General features: G+C 36.7%; 4 protein-coding genes across 5 annotated transcripts; 3 read left to right on the top strand and 1 right to left on the bottom strand.

The window, feature by feature from the left end:
• Positions 1 to 223: 223 nt before the first annotated feature.
• LOC103327638 (Integrase-type DNA-binding superfamily protein) lies at positions 224 to 3,908 on the top strand. The gene is made up of 9 exons (XM_008229980.2): positions 224 to 735; positions 857 to 1,457; positions 1,573 to 1,655; positions 1,840 to 1,848; positions 2,060 to 2,148; positions 2,352 to 2,425; positions 2,571 to 2,621; positions 2,849 to 2,925; positions 3,052 to 3,908. The coding sequence occupies exons 1-9, from the start codon at positions 534 to 536 to the stop codon at positions 3,621 to 3,623; spliced, it is 1,758 nt and encodes a 585-aa protein (XP_008228202.2). The 5' UTR covers positions 224 to 533; the 3' UTR covers positions 3,624 to 3,908.
• An 8,499-nt stretch (positions 3,909 to 12,407) lies between these two features.
• On the top strand, positions 12,408 to 14,324 carry LOC103327637 (uncharacterized). Its single transcript, XM_089049982.1, has 2 exons — positions 12,408 to 12,709; positions 12,811 to 14,324. Exon 2 carries the CDS (start codon positions 13,347 to 13,349, stop codon positions 13,956 to 13,958), a length of 612 nt encoding a protein of 203 aa, XP_088906108.1. The 5' UTR covers positions 12,408 to 12,709; positions 12,811 to 13,346; the 3' UTR covers positions 13,959 to 14,324.
• A 2,441-nt stretch (positions 14,325 to 16,765) lies between these two features.
• On the bottom strand, positions 16,766 to 18,867 carry GRF5 (growth-regulating factor 5). 2 transcript variants are annotated; one of them, XM_008229977.2, is made up of 4 exons: positions 18,491 to 18,867; positions 17,822 to 18,341; positions 17,357 to 17,727; positions 16,766 to 17,258 (listed from the first exon to the last, which is right to left on the bottom strand). In XM_008229977.2, exons 1-4 carry the CDS (start codon positions 18,678 to 18,680, stop codon positions 17,251 to 17,253), a joined length of 1,089 nt encoding a protein of 362 aa, XP_008228199.2. In that variant the 5' UTR covers positions 18,681 to 18,867; the 3' UTR covers positions 16,766 to 17,250. The 2 variants fall into 2 exon arrangements, with proteins under 2 accessions (XP_008228199.2, XP_008228198.2); XM_008229976.2 differs by having other exon boundaries at positions 17,357 to 17,730.
• Positions 18,868 to 23,970: 5,103 nt separating this feature from the next.
• LOC103327635 (auxin-binding protein ABP19a) lies at positions 23,971 to 24,879 on the top strand. The gene has a single exon (XM_008229975.3). It carries the CDS (start codon positions 24,113 to 24,115, stop codon positions 24,749 to 24,751), a length of 639 nt encoding a protein of 212 aa, XP_008228197.1. The 5' UTR covers positions 23,971 to 24,112; the 3' UTR covers positions 24,752 to 24,879.
• Positions 24,880 to 25,173: the final 294 nt, after the last annotated feature.

Consider the following 25,173-nt stretch of genomic DNA (forward strand, 5'->3'; position numbering starts at 1 on the left):
TTTAAATTCATTTTGAATTCATGTATCAAATAATAATAATAATAATAATAATAATAATAAATAATAAGTAATAAATTTGAATTTTATGTTTGTCTACAACATTATGTCCATGTCTCATGGCCACCACTGCAGGAATATGACAAAGAAATGAAAGGAGGGAGGGTGGGGCACAAAGCCCAAGAATTTCAATACAAAACAGAAGCAGAGGTAAGGCGAGAATATAAAGAGGAGGGCTGAGTTTTTGTAGTTTTTCACAAATCTGGTTTTTAGGTTTGCATGTCCATAGAGCAAAGCAAAAAGACCACCAAGGACAAATGAGCCCCTCCTTTCCTTCCATCATCATATGACTCACAAGTAAATCTATGAAGCAAAAGACATTTATGCATATGCAATCAACTCCCTTCCTCTGTTCCCCAAAACCACACAACCATTACCACCTTTGAAAACTTCCCAAAAACCCAAAGGTTTGAACTTTAGACAGAGAAAATAAAACACCAAATTCTTAGATTTGTGGGTTGTTTTCTATTCTCAATATGAGTAACTGGTTGGGGTTCTCTCTCACTCCACACTTGAGGATCCATGAAGGCTTTGGTGGGGGAGAAGATCAACAAGACCATGGAGGAGGAGGAGGAGGAGAAGGCTTCACTTCTCAAATGACCATCATGCCCTTGCGCTCTGATGGATCTCTTTGTGTTCCTCCTGCTGATCCTTTCAGGCGACCCAACGGTTCTGAAGGTATTGCATGTCACTGTTAGGACATGGTTTCTATGACCACTTGGTGGGTTTTTTTTTATGTGCAGGTTTTGACTTTTGATAATCACTTTGAGTGTTTTTCTTGGCATGGTGATTATGGAAGATTGGAGATATGAAAATCACATGGGTGCAACAAGTGTCACAGACCCAAATGATGAAGGGGGTCCAAAGCTTGAAGATTTCTTGGGCAGCTGCTACACAAGCTCTCCCCCTCCAAGTGAAACCAAAGTCTACAATTGCCAAAGTACCCAACAAGACCAAAACCCAGAAACCATCTCTCAGATCAATGTTAATGAGGCCCCAAACTTCAACACCACCACCAACAATGGAGAAGACAACAACAACAACCACCACCTAATTCAACCATACAGCCATTATTGTACCCTAAACCCACCAAGCCTCGTCCAAAGTAATGGCATGTACAAATCTTGGTTGGGCCAAACGGTACCGTTTTCTAATGAAAAATCAACACCACGTGGTGATCACCACCAGGCAAATGGCAACAGCTTTCATCAATCACATCTCTCTCTCACTATGAGCCCAAGCTTACAACAAAATGGTAATAATATGGGCGGAATCTCTCAACTGCAAATAGTGGAAAGCAAGAAAAGGCCTGTTGGGAAATCTGCAGCTAGAGAACCAGTTCCTAGAAAATCTATTGACACTTTTGGTCAGCGAACTTCTCAGTTCCGTGGTGTCACCAGGTAATAAAACACTACCAACTATTTTCTTTTCCTTAAAATAAAAAAAAAAAAAAACTGAGTTCTCAAAAAGAAAACACTGAAAAATACTTTTGTGGGGATGAAATTATTGTTATAGGCATAGGTGGACTGGGAGATATGAGGCCCATCTGTGGGATAATAGTTGCAGAAAAGAAGGGCAAACCAGGAAAGGAAGGCAAGGTGAGGTTTTTATTTTTGCCAGATTGTTTTTTTGGTGATGGAAGAAAGATTGTTTCCTTAGTTTCTTTTTTTGGGTACTTTTGTTTGTTGAAGGAATATACTAACGGTCTGGTATTTTATTTCGTGCGATTTTCTTCTGGGTTGGTGGTCTTTCTTCACATCTTCAACACTTTTGCAACTGCAGTTTATCTGGGTAAGCGAATCTAGTAGCTCTGATGCTCTGATACGCATTGCATGCTGTTTCTTTATTGATGCTGTGGACGTACTTTTTCTCTTTGAATTTTGTATATAGTTGAACATTTAATTTTTTATTATTTTTTAAAAATAAAAATATATGGTGCATTGGAAGGTGTGATATATGATTTAATACCCTTCATATTCCCTTCCTGCATTACGATCATCAGGTGGTTATGATAAGGAGGAAAAAGCAGCAAGGGCATATGATTTAGCTGCACTCAAGTATTGGGGTTCAACCACCCACATTAATTTTCCTGTGAGTTTTGTTATTACCTCAAGAAATTTAGAAAAAAATATCTTGTAATGGGAATAACTTTACCCTATTTTGCTATCTATCGCCGTTACATGAAAGTCTCTCTTGAAGAAATTAGAAATGAAGTAAAAGCCCTGTTTCACTTTTTGTAACAATATTTAAAACCATTATGCAATTCTTATGCTTTTGATATTGTTGTTGCTCAGCTGAGTACTTATGAGAAAGAGCTGGAAGAGATGAAGAACATGACAAGGCAAGAATTTGTAGCCAATTTGAGAAGGTATATACCCTTTATCATCAGCACTTTTTTCAACTTGATACCGATACCTATTGGACCATACTTTTCTGTTACTTTTGTTCTCTTCTTTTATGCTTTGATTTTTATTTATTTTAAAGTCTGAATGGCATCTTTTGATGTTGTGTAGGAAAAGCAGTGGGTTTTCAAGAGGAGCTTCTGTGTACAGAGGAGTGACAAGGTATGGCAGAAATCCAACTTTAATAATAGAGTTGCCATTATTTTCTGCATTTGCAGCCTTTTTTTTCAATTATCATAGGCAATAATAGGAAAACATTATTAGAAAAATGTCCATATGATATCAAAACGTATGTAAACTTAATACATTATTCAAGGCCCCCCCATCCAGTTTCCTATCCTCCTTTTTCCTCTTTATCTGTCAAAACCTTGTTTTCTTTGTCTTGGCAGACACCATCAGCATGGAAGGTGGCAAGCTAGAATTGGCAGGGTGGCTGGAAACAAAGACTTGTACTTGGGAACATTTAGTAAGTTTTTTTTTACCACCTTGCTATGAAATGACCAATTGATCTGTTCATTTAAGAATAAACTCATAGTTAACAACTTCTGATCAGTTTTGATCAACTGTTATATCCAAATCCTAAATATGATAGGCACACAAGAAGAAGCAGCTGAGGCTTATGACATTGCTGCAATCAAGTTTAGGGGCACAAGTGCTGTGACCAACTTTGATATGAGTAGGTATGATGTGAAGAGAATTTGCTCAAGCTCCACCCTAATTGCAAGTGAGCTGGCCAAGCGTTCGCCGAAAGATTATACTCCGGCAGCAATCGAAGACTTCAATTCTTGTGGATCATCTACTTCTGCACAGCCCCTTTTGGCCATAGCAAGTGGTGAACCGTGTGATGACATGGCTGAAATGGTGTGGAATAATAATAATTCAGAGGATCATTCCCATTCACATCATGAGAATTCAAACACCGCCAACAACAATGCAGCTTTGGGTGCTTCAAGCAGCAGGAACTCTTCAAGCCCACAAAGCCCCAAGTGCTCATTTGACCACACTAGTGAGTTTGGCCTTGGTGGAGGAGACTATTCCCATGCTTATTTCTCATTGCAGGGTGCCAAGTATGAAGATGGCAATGGTGGTGGGAATGATCATTCAAGGCTTGGAAATCTTGGTTTGGTTCCACAAGTGCCTATGTTTGCACTGTGGAATGACTGATTAGTGGAAAAGAACTGTGTTTTAATATTAAGCATAATTAAGGAACACAAATTAGTCTAGGGAGAATTGGTTAATTTGTGGTGGAAGAAATTAAGCAAGCTAGGTAGATGGTAGGAAGTTTTAAAAAAAAAAAAAAAAAAAGGTTACATGGAAATGTGGGTTGAGTTGTTCTAAAAGCCCTAACAGTTACTGTTTTGGTGTTTGCATCTTATTAACTGTAACTGATATTATTATCCAAAAGAACAAACAGAAATTAATTAGTGGTGAAAGTTAATTTCTTTGTCACTGTCGGAATGGAAAAAGCTGCATTTTGCTGTGTTTTCAGCTGACCAAATCTAGCAGCTGATTTCAGCCCCATTAATTGTGATGAATGACGCTTTGAAAAAGGAAGAAAAATTATAAACAATAAATACTGATCAAGTACTTATTTTTTGGTTTAGTTTTGGTTCAGTGGTTGACCTACCTAAATATTTGCTGAATTTTAACTCCTTTAATATATGTATATATATATATATATGTTTTAATATATATATTGGACATTGCTTTCCTCTTTATATTGGAAACATTTCTACTTCCTCGATGCATATGCAAAAATAACTCATTAAAAACATTTGCTGTCATCTGAAGTTTAACTCCTTTAATATGTATGTTTTAACATATTTAGATATTAACCAAAATATGGTTTATACTTTTCTTGCTTTTAATTTTCTATGCAGTGTGGTGGATTGCAGAGAGACTCATGTAATAAGGATAGTATTTTTTGTTATTTTCGGTTAATAACGCAATGCTACGTAAAATAACTTTTTTTTACTTATTATTATGTTATTGGTCGAAAATAGTAAAACATTGTTATTCCTGTTACATGTAAGATTTTTTTTGTTTGCGATGGTACCTCTGAAGATTGAAATGGACAATTCGAAGTACGATTTATATAGCAGTTTTGAGTTAATTATGAAAACGATGGGACCTATTAAATGAGAGCATTTTTCTCTTTTTTGTTGCGGTCTGAATATATATGAGAGCAACTTGTCAAAATTAAGAATTAAATTTTCTTGGGAAGATAAAAGAAAAGAAAAATGCACATCTTCATTTGTAAGAAAAAGAAACAAGGAAAGGAAAATCGTATAATTACACACCAAATTCATCTCCTCACAAAAACAGTGGAAAATCTCAATTAACCAACACTCTTATATTATTCACATTTAAAAATAGAGCGTGTGTGTATATATATATATATTATTAAATAGGGGAATTCAAACTTAGCCGTAAAAAGACGGATTTATAATCTTGATCAACTTATGATCGTGAGATAAACTAACCTAACCCTATATACAATCACTTTTATTTGTTGCACAAGTAATGCTATTATACTAACACATTATTTGGTGGACAAGTAACTCACAGAAAAGCTGTTTATTTCTAAATTTTCTTCTATTCAAGTTAGAATTTACCATCTCAAACTCACAGGCAATTAGTAACTAGAGAGAGAGAGTATGAAGTCCCAATGAGGCGCTGCTACAGCTGATCACCACAGCTCACTCACTCACAGTGCAGTTCTTGTTGTTCTCCTCGGGCACGGTCGGCAAAGCGGTGAGTGCATGGCGGTTTGCTAGAATGCGCAGGTGAAGTAGTGTTTTTTGTGGGAGAAAAAGTCAAAGAAGTGGGGACAACCCCCCTTTGACTCGTGGAGAAACAAAGAATCCAACCCCTTAAATTGCGTGCCCTTTGGCCTCTTCTGTGATGACGTGTGCAATGGCGCAGTGGGCTCTCTCTCTCTCTCTCTCTCTCTCTCTCTCTGTAATTTTGTGTTTTTTCTTTGCAGGCATGCAGCCAACCAAGCCATCAGTCTAAATCCAATCGAAGACAAGTCAACAAGTACAATATAGAAGTCTCTTCGCTTTTAACACCTAAATAAGAAGAGTTTTTTTTTTGGTCGAAACCTAAATAAGAAGAGTTTGAATTAACATTTTAGACCAAATCAAGTTTCTTTCTATATCTGATGGGTAAAGGAGTCAGTTGAGATTCTTTGTTATGAAATCGAGTGATCGGGTATTTGCTGCTTACACTCACCACTGGATTAGGGTTTAACTTGCGTATTAATTAGAGCAAATTTGAGGTATATTTGGTCATTTTAGGGTTTGATTTTGGATTGCATTGACTGATTAGGGATTCGAATTCGGAAGTATTGGATTTGCCTGCTTTCTTCAACTATGGAGTGCGAGCAAAAGTTTGTCCATGAAGGTTAAAGTGATTACTGTAAGAACATTCACAGTAGGGGGTGTATTTTTTGGGGGTGTAAAGTAACTTTTATATCCCATTTACACATCCGGATGGTGTAAATACGTTTTTTGCTTCAATAGGAAACAATGTAAAGCCACTTTTACATCCCATTTTCTTCATTTTTCCTCTCTTTTCTCGGGTGGGTCCCGCCTGTAAAAGATATGAAAATAGATGCAAATGTGCATTTTATTTTACATTTTCATGGTGGTGATGTATGTTTACAATCCTCTCCATTGGAGATAATTCCGGTAATAAGGGTGTATATTTAACATACACCCTCTTATACACCCTCCCATTGTGGATGCTCTAACAGACAATGACTAAAATATGATGTGAGATGGAGTTTGAGAACTACAAAATTTAGTAACTTAGTTTACATATAGATGCAAAATGCAAATTAGAACATAATTTGTTGTAATAAAGTTTTTCATATTTTAGAACATAAAAGCAATATTTTGGTGAAAGAATTGGAATGATTTGGTTACTTGAGGTTTGCCTTTTACTTCGGGACTATAATTTGCAATATCATTAGGTTTTGAGATATTTACTTCACTCACATTTGTGACCATACACAATTTAAAATTTTCTGAGATTTTAATTCTTTTACTGACATACACAAAGGATACAAAATTGGTTGAGGATGAGGTACTCATATTTATAAGAAGTCCCCAGATTATACTTCTTCCACAAATTTTGGGGAACGAGTCCTCACAAAACCTAGCTTAGAATTATCATAAGATCCCTTACAACTTTATATTTTAAAGGTTAGAAGAAGAGAAGTGCTGCCCTTATTGTAGCTTTTTGCTTTGTTGAAAAATGAAATAATAATACTGGAACTTTCACTAATCAAATTATTCTATTAATAACATTGTTGAAATTATTAATCTGAATCATTGATTATAAAATAGGGAGTTTCACTAAAACACCCAAAATGAGAGCTGAAATTATAAAAAAAACCTAACACCTAAAACACTTTCTTTATGAACACACCCAAAACTCATCATTACACACACTCAAAACCCATTTATAAATACACCCAAAAAATATACAATTGTTGACTTTGGGGTTGATTTTGAGTGTGTTTCTATGTTTAAATAGTGTTTGGATTTTTTTATAAATACATGTCTAGGATTAAGTTTATTTATAAATTTGTATATAAAAAATCATAATTTATAATGTACGGTAATGATGCATATAGTGAGTCAACGATAGATTCTCCAATAAGTATTTAAGTTAAGGATTAGTTACATACTTCTAATCTTTGTTGTTGAATTGCATATAAGAGACTACCAACGATTTAATAAATACAATACAACGACCAAAATTAGAAGTATGTAACTAATTCTTTACATAAAATATTTATTAGAGAATCTGCCGTGAGTCGACATACACACATTTTAGGTACGAAAATATCAATATAATATATCACTCATGAAATTAATCATTATTCAAATAATTTTTCGAATATCCAACATTCCAACTATATATTATTCAACTCAGTTTCGATGCTTTATGTTAGAGAATATGTACGGACTGAGAGGGTGTTGCAGGGAGAAAATTTAGAGATAGATTTGGGGCAGGAGGGGGGGATCCACAGAAAAATCTAACAACAAGACCTGGCAGGCAGGACAGAACCTTATAGCTCTCACACACAAAGAGACAATATCCACAGGACTAGATACCTCCAGCAGCGACATTTCTCCATCATAACTATCCTAGGCTGCCCTACTGGCCACGCCCTCTTTGCTTTTACATCAATGTATAATCTATGTAAGATTTTTTAGAGCTAGGGCACAGAATTAGGGTTGGATTTTTGCAGTGCTTAGGTCTGTAGGGCTCAGTTTGCGTCTGGCTCCTGGAATCATTTAATTAAGCTATTTTAATTACCGGCTTTAGGTTTTACTTGCTCTGTGCTTCAAGCTTCTGTGTTTGGTGAATAGGATTTTGGATATTTCAAGAACCTATGCTGCATGCATCACTTGTTGTCTTGCTTCTTGAGATCGGTTGTCAAAAACCCAAGAAAAAGACAAAATTACTGAACAAAAGAAAATTGATATTTTTCTTGTAAACATGTGTTATGTTGTTACTATATACGAATTTTTGTTATTGAGCGTTCAAATTGACCACCTAAACATACATTAATTAACAAGATTCTTCCATTACTACGTATTATTGTGTTTTCATCGAATGATTGATAGTCGTTGATTAGTACGAACTATGTAAATAATCGGCATTTTTAACTAGTATGAATGAACCATGTAAATATTTGGCATTCTTGATTAGTATGAATAGTTTAATTAGAATTACTACTCATTATAAAGGGCTTTTGGATGATGGATTATGAAGCTTTGTTTCCATGGTCACATCGATTGCCTGAAGCCAGGTGCTGAGTTTCAACATCTAACACACTAAAATAAAAGAAACAAAAGCATCAATTTCCAAGACACATCAAATAATGCAGCAATCTACATCTATATCTATGTGAAAAAGCCTTCACTGTTATGTGGCCTTTGGCCCATCCCTGCCCCATTTATTCTCTCCATCTGTCTCTGCAATTCCAACATCTCTCTCCCTCTCTAAAGTGAACTTGGGTAGGGTTTTGAATGACCAATTTGCCACTATCTAGGATCAGCATTCAGCAGTAGAGTGAATGGGTCACTTTCGTTCTCTTTGTTAGGGTTTTTACCAACCCACAAAAAAAAAAAAAAAAAAGGGAAGAAGAAACCTTTTGGAATTCTGATGGGACAAGAGCTTCCAGCTAGGGTTTTGGGTGAGATCCATTTGCTTCGTTTGGCTGACATTGTTTTTGAGACGCTATAAAATATATTTAAAAATGAAAAAAGAAAAAAAAAAGGAGACTGCGATGCTGCTGCTGCCGCTGGTAAAAAGACTTATTAGATCCAGCCAAAACATGCTTGTTGCTCTCTCTCCCATGTGACCTTGCTCCCTTCACACCAAGGTTACTTTTGTCATTTTGGGGACAACAACATGTCAAATAAATTTGCATAGCATATTAACATGTGTCATGCCATGCATGCCATTTTGCAAGTGTACTTGTATTTGCATTCACTGTCTTGTTTATGCGTGTCCCAAAATATCATACCTCCGTAGACAATATAGACTCTCCTTTTATCTTTATTTATTTTCTCAATTATTTATTTTAAGTTTAATTAAAAGTAAATTGTTCAGGGAGACGGTGTGCATTTCTTTTAAAGGATATTTCTTATTGAGATAAGTAGTATATATTAAATTCACACATACTATACGGATGCTTAGGATTCGAACCTAAAACCTTACTTTGAGAAGTAATAGCTGTAAACCACTATACTAGTGAATCCTTTGCGGGTGTGCATTTCTATTTGCTATGCAAGACATTTTATTGATTAGTGTGTAAGTTAATTTTGAATACCCAAAATCAAAGAATAATGATATTATGAATGAGACGTCTCTCTCCAACCAATTTAACCTTCTTTTAAAAAATCTTACAACTGGGGCCAAAGGCCCAAAACAAAGAAACAAACTAGAAAAAGCCCAAAATAAAAAGCAAATTAGACACAAGCCCATAATCAAAGGTTGAAACTCAGTTTAGCCAAAGAATTCTATAGTGAGGGCCTTATTCTTTATATGAGGTCTTATCTTTTAACTATTTAATCGAATTAATTAGTCGTTGAATTAAATTAGTTAATTTGTCCAAATGTTAAGATAATGCCCTCAATATAGAATGACTACAATTTAGCCTGAGCTATGAACCACCATTGATCATCCATGGATGGATGGATGGATATCCTTATGACACTCCATCAACTTATGTGATATGCAAATCATTTTGGATTATTGATCCCATTCAAATGAAAGGAATTTCATCCAAAAATAGAGAATGATTAAAATATTCTAAGGTCCCAACCAACGATTCCTCCTGCAATTTCAACCCATCAGCCATCAATCTAAAGCCCAATATATGACAAACATGTCAGTTGGTCAAATATTCAGCTTTCACTTAGATGGAGAAAAATCCCGAGTTCAAATCTCATGCTTGACATAAAAAGATAAATGAAAGCCAACACGGTCAAGCACGGTAGAAAAAGGTCTTAACTTACATATTATAGTTCCCTGGTTCGAACTTTCATGACATCATAATTATGTGTGTGTGTGTGAGAAATTCCCTTTCCTTTTAATTTAGACTATCAAATGAAAAGACCCATTAGAATTCCAGCAACATAAAATATTTCATGATTTATGTTCAAGTAAATTTATTTCTTGCATGCAATGCCTTAAATTGATATAAGGTTTGCAAAGTTCTTAGGGGTGGTTGCGGTTCGGTAACCGCGAATTTTTACTCAAACTGCAAACTGACCGACTATTTGCGGTTTGGTGATTTTTGAAATCGCAAAACGCGGTCGGTTACCGCGAATTAGCGGTTTAAAACCGCGAGTTCTCAAACATTCACAAAAATATAAATTCACAACCTAAATAAATAAATACACAACCTCAATTTCTCAAACATATATAAATTCATAATCTCCTCAACTTCACAAGTATTCACAACCTAAGAAAATTAAAGTTACAATTCCAAGCATTCTAATTCCAAATCATTTAAAGTTATAAACCAAAAGGAAAATACAAAGCAAAATGAATTAAAGTTACAACAAAAAAGAAAAATCCAATTCAAAGTTAATTAAAGTTACAAACTAAAAGGAAAATGCAATGCACCAATGTTACAAACTAAAGTTACAAACTCAAGTGTTGGTGGTGAGTGTATTTGAAGAACCCTATTGTGTTGTTTGAGCACCAATGTTATTTACAAATAAAACAACATAATTTAGTACATTTTATTATAAGAAGAAGCATAAATAACATTAGTATAAATAAACTAATTACTTACAAGTTGTCATATGTTCCATTTCCTTGTAAAATTCAATTTCATCATCCGTATGGCTATACTTTGCGGTTTGCGGTAACCGCAAGTTTTGAAAATCAAATACCGCAATTGCAACCGCAAATGCGGTTCGGTTCTTAATACCGCAAATGCGGTTCGGTTTACCGCGATTGCGGTTTCATTGCGGTAAATTGTCGGTTGGTTTTTGCTATTTTTCGGTTTAAAATGCCACCCCTAAAAGTTTTTATGCCCCCTTTTGTAAAGTATACATTTGTTCCTGGATCCAGCTGGAAGTCTCAAAAATGATCTTTCAGTTGTCAATTTTTCTTTTTCTAAATTCACTCCACAAATACAATATTTTTAATTGGCATTAATCCAATTATTTAATATTTTTAATTGGCATTAATCCAATTATTTAATTTGTATAAGATTTTGATAAAGATCCCTCAAGCAAATAAACTTGTGGGTTCCATGATGAGGGAGCTTTGCTAGACTGTCTTTTAAGCCAGGCCACCAGATTGCCAGACAGACCTTTGGATTCCACAGAATTTCTAGCTCTCCTGGACAAGTAAGTAATCAATTTAAATCTAAGTTTTTTTATTTAAAAATGTTGAGGGAGATGACTTTTTCTCCATGGCTTCAGTGGCTGCACCCCCATTGAATTTGGTGATGTGAACATGATTAAGAAGAGATGGAGAATTGTAAAGATAATTAAATAATGTGCTTGATTATTTTAATGTAAAAATTAATACAAATTGGTCACAATTTATTTATTTTTATTTTTATTTTTAAAGATCCAGATCATGAGAATAGAATTGACGATAACCGTCCAATCAGGCCTCTCTGATGTCCTCTTCCTCTGAAAAGAATTGACGATAACCGTTCACCCAAGAAAAGAAAATAGAAAAAATGGGAATATGGAAAAGGGAGTTTCAAGAGTTGTGGGTCGATCCAGCTTTTCACCCATTTGAAACGGGCCATTCTCCTAGCTTTGTAAAAAGAGGGATGTTATGGACACCCAAACATCATCTTTGGACACCCATGACTTAAGACATTACCATAGTAAAATGAACGAGGCATCCTCAACAACGCCGTCCAGTTCATCAACACCGTTGTCGGTGGGCACTGAAAATCCGGTCAAAAGGGTCAACCCACAGCAGGAGCTAAACTAAAATACGACCCGAACCGGACCATCCCATTGAATGGGCTGAGCCGTACTAAAGCCGGACAAATTGGTGGACCACGGACGTAGACCTTACCTTCTACCTAATTTCAAGGTCCAACCAAATCTTTGAGATGAGCCCAATAGGCCCTTCCACCATTAATTCACACTGAAAAAGCGAAAGCCATGATATACCTACTAACTGGGTCCACATGGTCCAAAGACTGGTTTTCTTTTATAAGATATATTTTGTTTTGCTTTCCATTGGTTTCCTTTTTTCTTGTTGAAAATAGTGTTGTTGGTTTGGAGTCTTGGACTGCAAACTCTCATTAAAATTTGAGAAGGGTAAAGAAAGAGTCTTGATTTACATATTTGATAGATAGAGATGGGAGATTGAGGACATTTTGCATAGAAAGTTATAAACTTTCAATTGGGTATATATAGCAAATTGACACCAGTGACTTGCATAGACTTGTGAATATTTTTTTGTCACCAACTTCATGATAACCATTTGACAAGTCACAAAGCTACACGAACACTCTCTTTCTCCATCTACACAGTTTCCCTTCCCTTCCCCTCTCTCTCTCTCTCTCTCATTGGAAAACAGCTTAAAAGATTCTTCCTATGCAATCATTCACCCAAATTAGCCCAACCGTTGAACCCCGCGTAGACTCTCTCCCTCTCTCTGTATCTATCTACCTCCGTCGCTGTCTGTCTGTCTCTCTGTCTCTCTCTCTCTCTCTCTCTAGTTTCGCTGTTTCTGAGAAGGTGGCGAAGATCACAGAGAAGCTCTCTCCTCCCATTATACCTTTCAATTAATGTTTTCTCCAACCACCCATTTGACTCATTTCTGTAATTCTTTTCCACAGGGACAAGACAAGAAAGCCCCAAAGACTCACTTTCAATCCAATTCCTTTTTGTCAAAAAGCTAACCCTTGTATGACGATTTTGAATATGGAATCAAAGAGTTTCTGACCATTTGACCGATTGGTTTGATTCTGCTGAACGATAAATCAGAACGACCGAGATTGGAAGATCAAGCGAGCTCATGCCCAAACCCTAGACCTCTGGGACTATATCTGTAGAACGAACCGAGCTTTCTGAGGCAGGCCCCGAGAGGACGAAATCGAGCATTTGGGGCCGAACCCATCTGACCCTTTTGGTTGCAGTTTCAGAGGAAGAGGATATCAGAGAGGCCTGATTGGAAAACGGCTCAGATTCAGAAACCCTAGTTCTTGGGTGCAATCAATCTGAAGAGGCAAGGTATTCCCTTTTTCTCTTCCCTTCGATTCAAAGCTGATGAAAAGGAAAGTAAGAATTTTGTGTTAGACTCAGATGCGGGAGTGCTCCAGAAACCCTAGCCCTAATTTGCCTTGAGAGTGCAAGTCCTGTGGTTGTTGTTTTCATGGAATCCCCATTTTCAAGCGTAGTTTTTGTGGTTTTGGGGTTTACTATTAGCTTATGTGCTCTTCTTGTCGAGTCTCAATCTCAACACTTATCGCCACCTCCCCCGTCACCACCTGCACCACCTCCATCGCCACCGCCTCCACCACCTCTATGGCCACCGCCTCCACCACCTCTATGGCCACCGCCTCCACCACCTCTATGGCCACCGCCTCCACCACCGCTATCGCCTCCACAATCTCCGACCCCGCCACCTCCGGAATCTCCGACCCCGCCATCTCCGAACTCCCCATCTCGACCAGATTCTTCGAATTCACCATCTCCACTAGAATCTCCTGGCCCGCCACCACCTGCTCGCCCGGCAAATCAGCTCAATTCCAAGAATGATCAGAAGAGACTGCCACCTCCCTCACAAAGGGGGCCAAAACCGACCAATAATCGCCGTCCGCATCCTCCACCGCCTCATCCTGGCCACAAGTACAATGCAGGGAAGAAGATTGGGCTGTTGTTTGTTGGTATGGCTGCCATTCTTCAGATTGGTGTGATTGGGTTCTTGGTTTTCAAGAGAAGGCAGCTGCTAAGAGTGAAGGATAGATATGAGACTTGTTCTTGAATATTTTAGTTGCAGACTTCTTACAAATTCTTTTGTTTCGCTGAGAGCTATGTAGTTGGGGCTACGAGTGGATTGGATATTCTTCAATGAGCATATCATAGTGGGGCTTTTAGGGAATTATGATTCTTTGGTGAGCGGCAGGCAGTATATGAATCACGAACAGATCGATATGTTGTGAATGGATCTGGGGATTGGTGGCTGCTCTGTTTGGCCCCCTTGCGGTTGCTCTGTAAATTGGTTATTGTTGCTTGGAATTTTCTTCATGTTTCTTCAATTTTCTGTTGATTTTTTTGTTCTTTAGCTTTGTTTACACGGCTTATAATTTAAAGCAGAAGAAACCATCTTAGGATTTGTGTTTTGAGCTGATTACCTTTTCTCATTTCCTGCTAACTTTAACCCTCTGACTGTATAACAATGTTAGAAATCACGGAAGAATTACAATGACAGTGTCAAGTTTTCTCTCTTTCTATGAGAGTGATGACAATATCAAATTTGTGGGTTGCATATACAAGTTATTGACATTGACTGCTGCAATACACATTATGGTATTGGCATCAATGATTTTGTGGGTTCATATTGTGATCCAGTCTAGTTTGTGTTCTATATATCAATACTCTGACTTTCACTGCTGAAATACACATTCTAGTTTTGTCTGGAAACATATCCAAATGTTGTTTTGATGCTCTGATTTCATTTTGGTACATTTATCAGTGGTGTGTGCTGACTTTTTGCATGACTATGTTGGAGAGTAGGAGGAATTGCCAGGCATTCTGGTTTTTGTTACATCTTAGCTCTTTGTGCTGATTGTAGAATATGAATCATACCAAAACTATTTTTCCTTGGTCTTCTGAAAGTGTTTTTTAAAAATAGGGAAAATTGTTCCCTTTCAGTTAGCTTTTAGAGCTGCATCTGCTGAATGCCCTGCAAAGAGGTTTATGGTGAAAGATGCTTGGAAGAACATTCACCAGTGAAGCAGTATCATCATTCACTTCTCCTACATTCTGATGATAATGATACAGATTTTTGCCTGGAATCAGAAGTTTTCATGTACTTTTACTGTTGACGAGACTTGTTCTTATAAGCATTTCCTTTTTGCTCAGATTGTGGGAGGAATACTGCGTCCTTCCCCTTTTGGGAGGGTCGCATAAGTAATCTCTTTTATTTTTTGTCGTAAAGTTTATGTATAAAGTTCGTCTTTTATCTTCTTCCTTTTTTGGTAAAGTTTATGTATAAAGTTCCATCTTTTATCTTCTTCTTTTTCTGTTTTTGCTAAAGTTTATGTACAAAGTTCATCTACTATCTTTCGTTGCTTGCTTACTTCCATATATTGAAATTAAGGGATTCTCTCAACTTGTAAATGCTATATTATGAGCTATGACTTCGATTCTATTTGCTTATCATAGGGATGAGAAAGACAGCAGCTATCGAGTCTCCTTTCAATAGCTGCAAACTGAGGACCAATCTCAGGAAGTTGACTTCCCTCTGAGTTAGAGTTACGCAAAGACAGCATAATTTGGCCCATGCGTACAGTATATAATTTGTTTGACTATGTCAGTTTCCTTTGTTGTAACTTGGAATTGATGGACAAAGTTTGGCCTATTTTTTCTACCAAAAAAATAGAACAGTTTGGCTTTTGTGTCATAATATAAAATCAAAAGCAAGACGTCATGTTATGCGATTTTTCAAGACAAATGATCAAATCAGATGGAGTATTAGACCAATTAAATGGTGTATCAGGTGTTATTCTACAGTGAGGGTCTTATCTAAGGCCTTTAGATGAGACCTTATCTCTTAATTGTTGAATTAAACTAATCAATTTGATTAAACGGTTAAGAGATAAGGTCTGATTTAAGGAACTTAGATAAGCCCTCACTATAGATATCAGAACATTGAAGTGGTGTTCATGATCCATCCAATATGATATTTTCAAGTGCTTGTTACGTTTGACTTGATATTCTGAATGAACAGTATCAAATGCAAATGCTCTCCTTTTACGTTAATTTTGATTTCAACTTTTCCTTCCAAAAGATACTTCAAAGAAGCCTGAAGGTAAATAACTCAAAGGGAAGAGGCTAGGCCCAACAAACAGAAAGCAAAGGCTCGGAAGAGCAGCCCAAACACATAAATAACAAAGAAGAGAACCGACATACTCAACCCCACCAACAGGTCCAGTCCAGTTGTAAAAAGCCTGACTTGCAGACCAGTCTCAAGTTCGGACCTCCAAAATACATTTGCAGTGTGGTATGGTATGTATGAGAAAAATCTCCTCCTTCTTTCTTAACATTGAAGAAAAAAAGAAAAAAAACAGGGTACTCCTAGGAGACAAGATACATGATGCTGGTATATTTCATCACTATTTAATTTTTGTCGAAGGGATGTTTTGGAGCACTATTTAAACTTATATAATAAAGAAAAAATAACTCAAGCCAGATTTAATTTAATTTTATGGGGAAAGCGCATCAATTTGGCAATGTCAAGTTCAATGAAAAACCCACTCACTCACATGATCCGAGTGTGCAACTGACTAAAAATACTATAAAATTCAAAGTCTCAGACTGGGACATGGAAAATAATAAAACGGGGTGAGATTCAATAGAAAAGAGACCACAGTATATATATATATATATAACCCATGATTGATTGAAGGAAAAAATAAAAAGAAGCTATATGCTCTGAAGTCCGCGACAAAATCTTTAGTGAATGGAAAGATTACATGCGGTCAGCCAAGGTTGAAATTTTCTACCTTGATTTTGTTGAAAGCCGATATATGTCTAATGAGTTAAAAACTTTAACAAAAGAAAAATGGAAGTCTGAGTGCTGTCCATTGGATGAGCAGAGGCAAAATAAACCCTTTGGAAAACACACAAAAAGTCCACATAGGTAAAAAGGGTAAATGAGCCAATTCATTGCAGATGTTCCCCATCTTGGGTCCATAAATATGAACTTGTGTAACCAAATTCCATATGATAAAGTAGTTCCTACCCATACAGAACTTTGAGCCTATGGCCCCATATCATTTCAACATGCTTCCAGTCAAACAAGCAAGTCTATAAATACCAGACATGAGACATGTTTCTTAGAGAGGGGTGGAAGAAGGAAGGAAATAAATATCAAGAAAAAGCAAAAGACAGAAATCCTTCTGTGTGGCCCCTCCATTATTCACTCACTCACTCACAAGCCTTTCAGCAAAATAAAGCTCCCTAGCCACCAGTTCAAGTTAGAAAAGGCAATGCCCCACCAGAGAGTACTCTTTTGGCCTTTGATCAACTCCCCATAATTGAGATATGGGACTTCAGCCATCTGCACCACAAAGGAAACGTTTCAAATTTAACAACTGACAACAAAGAGGTCAGAGGCTCAGAGCCAAATGAGAACATTGACAGTAAAAACCTAATTACCATTAGGAACTCCAGAGTTGGATGAAAGATCAAGCCAGGTGTCTGTGCTCTTTGGTGGCTGCCAGTCTCCAAAGAAGTGGTGCAGTGACTTTTGGGTTTCAGCTGCTTCTTTCTCTGTTTTGATTGCTCTGCTTGATTTGAAATCAGTGCCCCAAACAAAGCAATGCTGCTCCTCCTCCTGTGATTGTTGAGAAACTTCTGGATTATGATGATCTGTGAGGCTTTGGAACTGTGGTTGAGAGTAGCCTCTGTAGGAACTCATCAGTGGCTGACATGATGATGAGCCCCCAGTCAATATGCTTCTTCCATTTGCTGAAGACTCTGGAAAGAAAGCTAGCTCATCCACACTTCCCTTCGTTCCATGAAGATACCTACTGGCAAAAGAAAGAACAGAACTTAATGGGAAAAACAAAAAAAGAAGACAAAAATAAATCATGGGTTAATCTGATTTTTGTCAACACAAACCTGTAATCTTTTTCAGCTTGAGTGTTATAAGATCCAGAGTTCAAAAAAAGGTGAGGGGTAGCAGAAGAGCTGTTGTTCTGAGGTGAGAAAACAGAACCGGGAGGAGGCCTAGAACTTGAAGAGGAAGACTGAGGGTAATTAAGGAAGGGATAAAGGGGTGAATTAGATTGGTGAGGGTGATGTTGGGTTTGTGTTTCATTGGACATGGATGAGGAAAGTGGAGAGAGAGAGTAGGAAGAGGTTTTGGAGAGGTTTTTGTTGTTCGGTGATGAGAGGGCTGAAGAAGAAGAAGATGAAGGGTGCTCTGTTGCAGTTGTTGTTGAAGGAGTTGTAGTTGATGAAGAAACTTCCACAGGCTTTCTTGAACGGTTTCTGCCTCTGTGCATATGCCTCTCACAGTACTTTGAGTCTGGGTAAGCTTCCTTTGAGCACCTCCATTTTTTACCATCTGTTCTTCTGCACCTCCCTGGCTCTGGGTCTACCTTTCTGCCAAAACCCATCTCATAACAGCCCCATCCCACTGCACCCACACAAGTACCAAAGACACCCAAATTATTACAAAACAAATTTATCATTACTTTTTTTAATCTCAAAAAATTAAAATAACATAGAAACTAAAAACAAAAAAACAAAAAACAAAACAAAACCATGAACAAAACATGTGCTTACTGGGATGGGGGAAGAGTCTTGAAGAAATTGAATTGTCCAACCTTCTCTTTAAAGAAAAGACAAGATCAGTTGGAATAGGTATCCCTGAGGCCATGTACTTGAAGATGAGAGCTTGGTGTTCAAGCTCTTGCCACTGATTTGGTGTGAAAGGGTACCTATTTCTTGCAGTATTTGGATTTCCACTCAACATTTTTTTTTTCCTTCTGATTTTTCAAGCAGAACAAATTTATATAAAAAAAGAAGAAGAAAACAAAACAAAGAATTAATTATCCTCCAAAATACCAAGGTGATGAAAAACAAGAAGAAGAAGGATTCAGGAAGAACAGCTTTGGAGATTATAAGAGACACAGAAAGGGGGGTTTGTTTTTTGTTGAGCTGATTGTTTAGTGGGTTGCAGGCTTCTTTTATGCATGGGTGAAACTAATGGCTCTTGAGAGCCTCTGAAGACACTCTCTCTCCTCTATTTCTCTCTCTTCTCTGTGCACCCTGTCCGTCTGACAGAGTCTGCTCTTATTATGACTGCAACTCTGACCCTGCTCCTGCTCTGCAGCTGCCCCTGCGCATTACTCACATGAGTGTGGGCCCACGTGTGACCGCTGCATGGTCCCACGTGTGTAGGCCTGACGGAAATGTCCCACTGGCACAGGATAGCTGCTCCTTGTTGCCGCTCCTGTCTCTCAATCTCTACACGACAGAAATCCATAAAACAAAAAAATAAAAAAATGAAGTGTCATTAAGAAAAAATGCACCTTTCTTCTTTGGTTTGCTGTCTCCACATCATATATAGTCTCCTTGAGAAGCGTGCCTTGTTTTTACGTGAGGCTGCAAAATTTAATAGCAAAGCAAATCTCTTTTGTAATGTGAAATGTGAAGCTCTTTGTTAATGGCAAAGTGAGAGTTTTTATATTTGTCATCCTCCCTCTCAGTGTAGAGAAAGACTTCTATAATATTATGTTAATATTTTCGACTAATAACACTATGAATCCCATGATAACTAAAAATAACAAAACAGGTTATTATGAATCACATAAAAACCGAAAATAGCAAAACAGCATTATCCCGTTTCAACTAAATTTTTCTCCTCAGTTGGGGGCATACTCTAGCTTAGGCCTGCCTTTGTGGTACAGACAAGTGCTTTTTACTCTTCTACTTTTCTTTTCTTTTTCCCCCACATCCCCACCACATTTACTTCATCTGACTTTCAAACGTGAAAATTTGGAGAGAAAAACAATGATTTTTGTTTTTTTTCTTTTCTGGATTATGAAGTAGTGCTTTTTTTTATATATAAAAAAATCCCATGATCGTTTACATTATGGTTTTTTGATATCCCTGGGTTTTAACTTTTTTCTTTCTTTGAGGTGACTTGGTAGGCCATCTCATCTATTATTGAGCAGAAAGCCTTTGGGGGACGCAGATTGTGCATCTGTGTGTGATAATTTGTTTTCAGATTGATACATCTAGATAGTGGGAGATTTTTTTAACTCATGAATGTAAATAGTGAATGCACCAAATGGTGAAGAGTGAGAAATGGAGAGCGAAGTTGAAGAGTTTGAAACGAGAAAGAAGGATAAAATCTCAAGAATTTAAAAAGGTCATCAAAAGATTACTCTGATTCATTGCAGAAAAAAGTATGACCATGGAAAAAATAAATTGATGATCTTGGCCTAGTTGACCATGTTGGTAGTATCTGAATTATCAAGATTGGTGTGAATTTCAGAAGTGGTTTCCATCTTGGGTTTGGAAAATCTTGCAGCTGGTGCAGAAACTGAACTGAAAAGGGAAGGACAAAGGGTTAATTCAACAAGCATGAAACACAAATCGAAGGAATGAGACAAATGCTGAGAAAAAGAAACATTCTTGCCCCTATTCCTTGTGTTTCTAATTCATTCTTTTCTTTCACACAAATCATATATGCAAGATCATAGTGCATACTTTTGTATGAAATATCATAGGACACCCATTTTTAACAAAAATAAAAATAAAAAAATAAAAATATTTGGACACCCATTTCTCATCATCAAGATCATAAATGATATTTTTTTTCACATCTGTATCACATCTATATTCTTGCATGTCTACAGCAAGATAGAAAAAAACAACATATCTTCTGTGCTTGACTGTTGAAACCTGTTACTCTCTGAGCCAAAACACATGCTCCCCATGTCCTTCATCGATGTGCCTCAACTAAGTCAGGTTTGGTCAATGAACGCAATAAGGTGCATGTCTTTGAAACACCTCTTTCCATATTAGTCACATAGAGTGATGCTGTTTTACATTGCAGGTCTCAAGACAAAAATAAAGCTCACCTGGGAAGGATGCGTTTTTGACTGCAACATAGACTTTGCGGGTCCCCCACAAACTGAGGTGTATTTCGATAATTTAAATCGTCTATTTTTAAGTCTGTTTTCATTTTTTCATAATAGTTGATCAACTTTCTTCATGTTTTTCATAAATAATGTGTCACATTTGTTTTCTTCAGCACCAGTTTCCTCCACTGCCTTCTTTAATGCCTTTCTAATTGAATTTCAAGTTGTTGCTGCTGCGGCAAAATTGCAATGTTGGAAGTTGGAACAACCAGTGGACCAAACTTTGGATTATTTATGTTTATCCACTCCAATTTATTGTGGGATTAACAACCCAAATAAATAAACACAAGTATAGGATGGAAGACCATAACTTCTTTCTCCTTTTGGGGAGAGATTCGAGAGGAAAAAGAGGTAGGGTTAGTTGAAGAAGTTATATAGCAGGTACATAGGTTTAAATGTTTTTTTTTTGGCACTGGTGGTGGATTGTTCATCCTAATATCTTATCATTCAGATTAAAATATCTGAGCCCTTTGTCTCAAACTGTTGTTTGGAGTTAATTTGCTGAAGAGAAAATACTTGAATTTGACAAAGGGGTTTAGTTTAGGAGAGAGGGTTGCATACTGGTAATATGATATGACTGATGGACTGATGGACTGATGGACTGATCTTTCTGCATTGGTTTGCTCTGAGTAAGTATGGTGTGGCCTGACATATTCCACTGCAGCCCTGCATTTAAAAGGAAATTCCCATAATTTCTAAGCCAATAAATCCAAAGACCCTTTCAGGCTTGCTTTTTTCTTTTTTCTTTTTTCCATTCAGAAAGGTTCTGATTTAGAAAACAAATTAAGGTAAAGGCATCAAAATAATGCAACTTCTCATAGCTTCCCACAGCCTTTCCTAAAAGTCTCCTGCCTCCTGCCAGCCATAAACGAATTGAGATACTATTCTTTGATTATTTTTTCAAAACTCACACACACTACGTACATATATATACGAATACTAGGACTCAAATACAGGACTTTTCTTGAAAATTTAATTATTCTGAACTACCGCACTAATGAGTTCTTTACTAAAATTTTCTCCTTTGAATTTGAAGTTATATGTTAAAATAACGTGAATTTGGTTTTAAGCAAGTATTTATTATTATTATTATTAATTTTTTTTTTTTTGTAGTTTTTAGATTTGAGATTTGAGATTTAGATATTATATTGGAAGAATAAAAGTTGAAAACCACGTAGCTTTAGATAAAGCACAAAATCAACACCAAATAGATTGGCAGATGTTTTGCTGAAGTCTGATAGCATCCAAGTAACTTTATACAAAGTTCATAAAAAAAAAGTAACTTTATACAAAGAGGAATGCTAGCAATTTTCTCTCTAATCTTCTCTTTTGGATCTTCTCTCTTCTTCTCATGACAAATGTCATTTTCCTTACACTTAAAACAATGTCATTAATGCATCACACAAGTTAGTTTTTATTTTCCAAGTTTACCCTTTTAAAATATATTAGCTTTTATATTTCCTTCAATTTATTCAAATTTTGTTTCACTTCTTTAGCACATTATAATAATTTTATATAATTAAAAAAACGTTATTTTTTTTCTTTAAAAATAAAGTTTGTTTCAAGATGTTGTTATCATATTTATTTTGTTTTTAACAAAACACACGTTCTCTTTGGAAAAAAAAAATTAGTTTTTATTTTCTTATTTTATTTTTTTAACAAGGTGGTAAGAAAGTTGTAAAAAAAAATTAGCTTGTTATTAAAAAAATTTAATACATTTAATAAGGGTAAACTTGGAAAACAAAAACTAGTTTGTATGATGTATTAATGACATTGTTTTAAGTGTAAAGAAATTGACACTTGTCATGAGAAGAAGAGAAAAGGTCCAAAAAGAGAAGGCCACAAGACTCCCATAGAAGAAGAGGCTACTTCCACATCTAGAGTCATGGAAAACCTTCTAAAGCCGGTTGAACTGACGCAAGGGACTATTATCTCCCCTGCCCCCAATATGGAATTATACAGAACATTTTCTAAATTACCCACCAACATGGAACTGCTGGTAGAAGGTATATTGGTAGCAGGTATATTGTTTGTTCTTATTAGTCAAAGGGAAAGGGAGGAGAAAAATTCATACAGGATTTTTGGTTCCTTCTGTTTTGGTCTGGTTTAATTGTTTTTTGGGCTTTGTTTCTTTGCAATATTGGGCTGTTGTTTGGGATAGTCTTCGACCAAATATTTGCATTTATTTTCAATAAATATCAAGTAATTCAATATGGCAACACCATGCTATTTACACAGTGGTCTTATCTTCGAATCTTTGTTGTGAAAATTCCCCTTTCTTTTTGTAATTTAGATTAATCGCTTGTATTAAAAACTAAAATTGCTCCTTAATTTCTATGTACGTTCCAACTATTTCGTCCACCTTCCATGTAAAACTCCTCTGATTTTCCTAGGAGTTCTACACTTTTTCATTTTGACCTTGTCAATTTCTCAGCTTCTAACTTTCAGATTCATGCTATGTTAGCTTTTAGCTATTCCATGAAATCTTAGCTAGAGGGAATGACTATAGTCCACACATGAAATCCATTGTTGCAATTTGAAGGACACACCCAAGAAAGAATTGTAGCGTAGGTACACCCTTGAAGGTTTTAGCTGTCAGACTGGCTGCTTATGCACTTTCCTTCTCACTTCCCATGTGCTATTGGAAATTTGGACCACAAACAGCTAAGTTCCTCACCACCGTCTTCCACTCTACTACTAAATACTAATGCATTATGCATGCTAAATTTAGTTTAGCCCACTGAAATTTCCTCAACTAAACCTTCAAATTGATAATGAAATCTTTGTTTCATCTTGGCTGTTGATATGTGAACGTGATCAATCAAGGAATCTTGGTCTGATAATTATATATTATGCAATCTTTTTTTGGTGAATGGACATGAATGTAGGTTGCTTTCATTGTTAATATTTTAGCATTCTCAAACAATTCTTTTTGTTATAGATATCCAGTGCCCTATTATCCATTGTTTGGTTGTGCATGCAAGTTGTTTGACAGAGTGGAAGATTGAATGCTTGCTTTATAAGTCACTTTACCACTACTAACTACCAAAAGTGACATCCTGTTTTATGTCCAATGCAATAAGTTTAGCTTCAGCCCAGCAAAGATATGGCTCTGTTTTCTCCATGGGTCAATTGTGTCCTGCATGGCATGCTGTCTACTTGCACCAATCAGTTCATCTACAATTTTGTATATAAACCCTAACCAAGCCATCCAAGATGCCTCACACTCACTTTTGCCCACAACCCATTTGTGAAAATGCCTCAGTACTACATTCTCGTCCTATTCTTTCTCATTTTCTTCTCCTCCTCTTCTCATGCTTCCGTCCAAGACTTTTGTGTGGCAGACTTGAAAGGCCCAGACGGCCCTGCAGGCTACCCTTGCAAGAGCCCTGCTAATGTCACTGTCAGTGACTTTGTGTTCTCTGGCCTGGCCAAAGGTGGAAACACCACCAACATAATCCAAGCTGCTGTGACCCCTGCATTTGTGGCTCAGTTTCCTGGTGTCAATGGGCTTGGCCTCTCTATGGCAAGGCTAGACTTAGCGCCAGGTGGCGTCATCCCATTCCACACTCACCCTGGTGCTTCAGAAATTCTGGTTGTGACAAGAGGCCACATCACAGCAGGCTTTGTTTCCTCAGCCAGCACTGTGTACTTGGAGACTCTTAAGAAGGGAGATGTCATGGTTTTCCCTCAAGGGTTGCTGCATTTTCAAGTGAATGCTGCTAAAATACACTCCAGTGCTTTTGTTAGCTTCAGCAGTGCAAGCCCTGGTCTCCAAATCCTTGACTTTGCCCTCTTTGCTAACAACTTGCCTTCTGCATTGGTGGGGCAGACCACTTTCCTTGACCTTGCTCAGATCAAGAAGCTTAAGGGTGTTCTTGGTGGCACTGGCTAAGCCTTGCTGATTTGTTAATTGAAGTTTTTCTTCCTTGTAAGATTGTAAGATTGTACTTTTGCTCTGCGTCTATAATTAAGCATTTATTTAGTTCAATATGTATTTTTGGTCTTGTATCCATTCATAAAGTTAAAAAGCAACAAAAGTAATACTAGTGTTCTATTTCCATCGCCAAAATAAAATCACGGCAAACAAATCTGAACTGGTTCTTTGTACATATGTTATATTTAGCTCTGCATGGTTATTAAACTACAATTGTCTATCTCCATGCAAGAATGATTCATTTTCAAACTCATAAAGAAGCACTAATTAGTAATGACAACAAAAAAACACCCCTAAAACTAGGGTCGGACTCGGAAGCAGGCAAGCAGCCTTACTTTATTTCCACAGAGCTTCACGCAAAATTTTTAGTTTATACACAA

Source organism: Prunus mume, linkage group LG4 (genome assembly GCF_029339155.1).
Source record: "Prunus mume cultivar Tortuosa linkage group LG4, ASM2933915v1, whole genome shotgun sequence".
Taxonomy (NCBI): Eukaryota; Viridiplantae; Streptophyta; class Magnoliopsida; order Rosales; family Rosaceae; genus Prunus; species Prunus mume.

Coding starts and splice junctions, on each gene's coding strand:
- LOC103327638 (XM_008229980.2), top strand. CDS start 534: ATGAGTAACTGGTTGGGGTTCTCTCTCACTCCACACTTGAGGATCCAT. Junction 736..856: donor GCGACCCAACGGTTCTGAAG/GTATTGCATGTC, acceptor TGATTATGGAAG/ATTGGAGATATGAAAATCAC. Junction 2,622..2,848: donor GTGTACAGAGGAGTGACAAG/GTATGGCAGAAA, acceptor TTGTCTTGGCAG/ACACCATCAGCATGGAAGGT.
- LOC103327637 (XM_089049982.1), top strand. CDS start 13,347: ATGGAATCCCCATTTTCAAGCGTAGTTTTTGTGGTTTTGGGGTTTACT.
- GRF5 (XM_008229976.2), bottom strand. CDS start 18,680: ATGTTGAGTGGAAATCCAAATACTGCAAGAAATAGGTACCCTTTCACA. Junction 18,342..18,490: donor AAGACTCTTCCCCCATCCCA/GTAAGCACATGT, acceptor GTGTGGGTGCAG/TGGGATGGGGCTGTTATGAG. Junction 17,731..17,821: donor CAAGCTGAAAAAGATTACAG/GTTTGTGTTGAC, acceptor TTCTTTTGCCAG/TAGGTATCTTCATGGAACGA.
- LOC103327635 (XM_008229975.3), top strand. CDS start 24,113: ATGCCTCAGTACTACATTCTCGTCCTATTCTTTCTCATTTTCTTCTCC.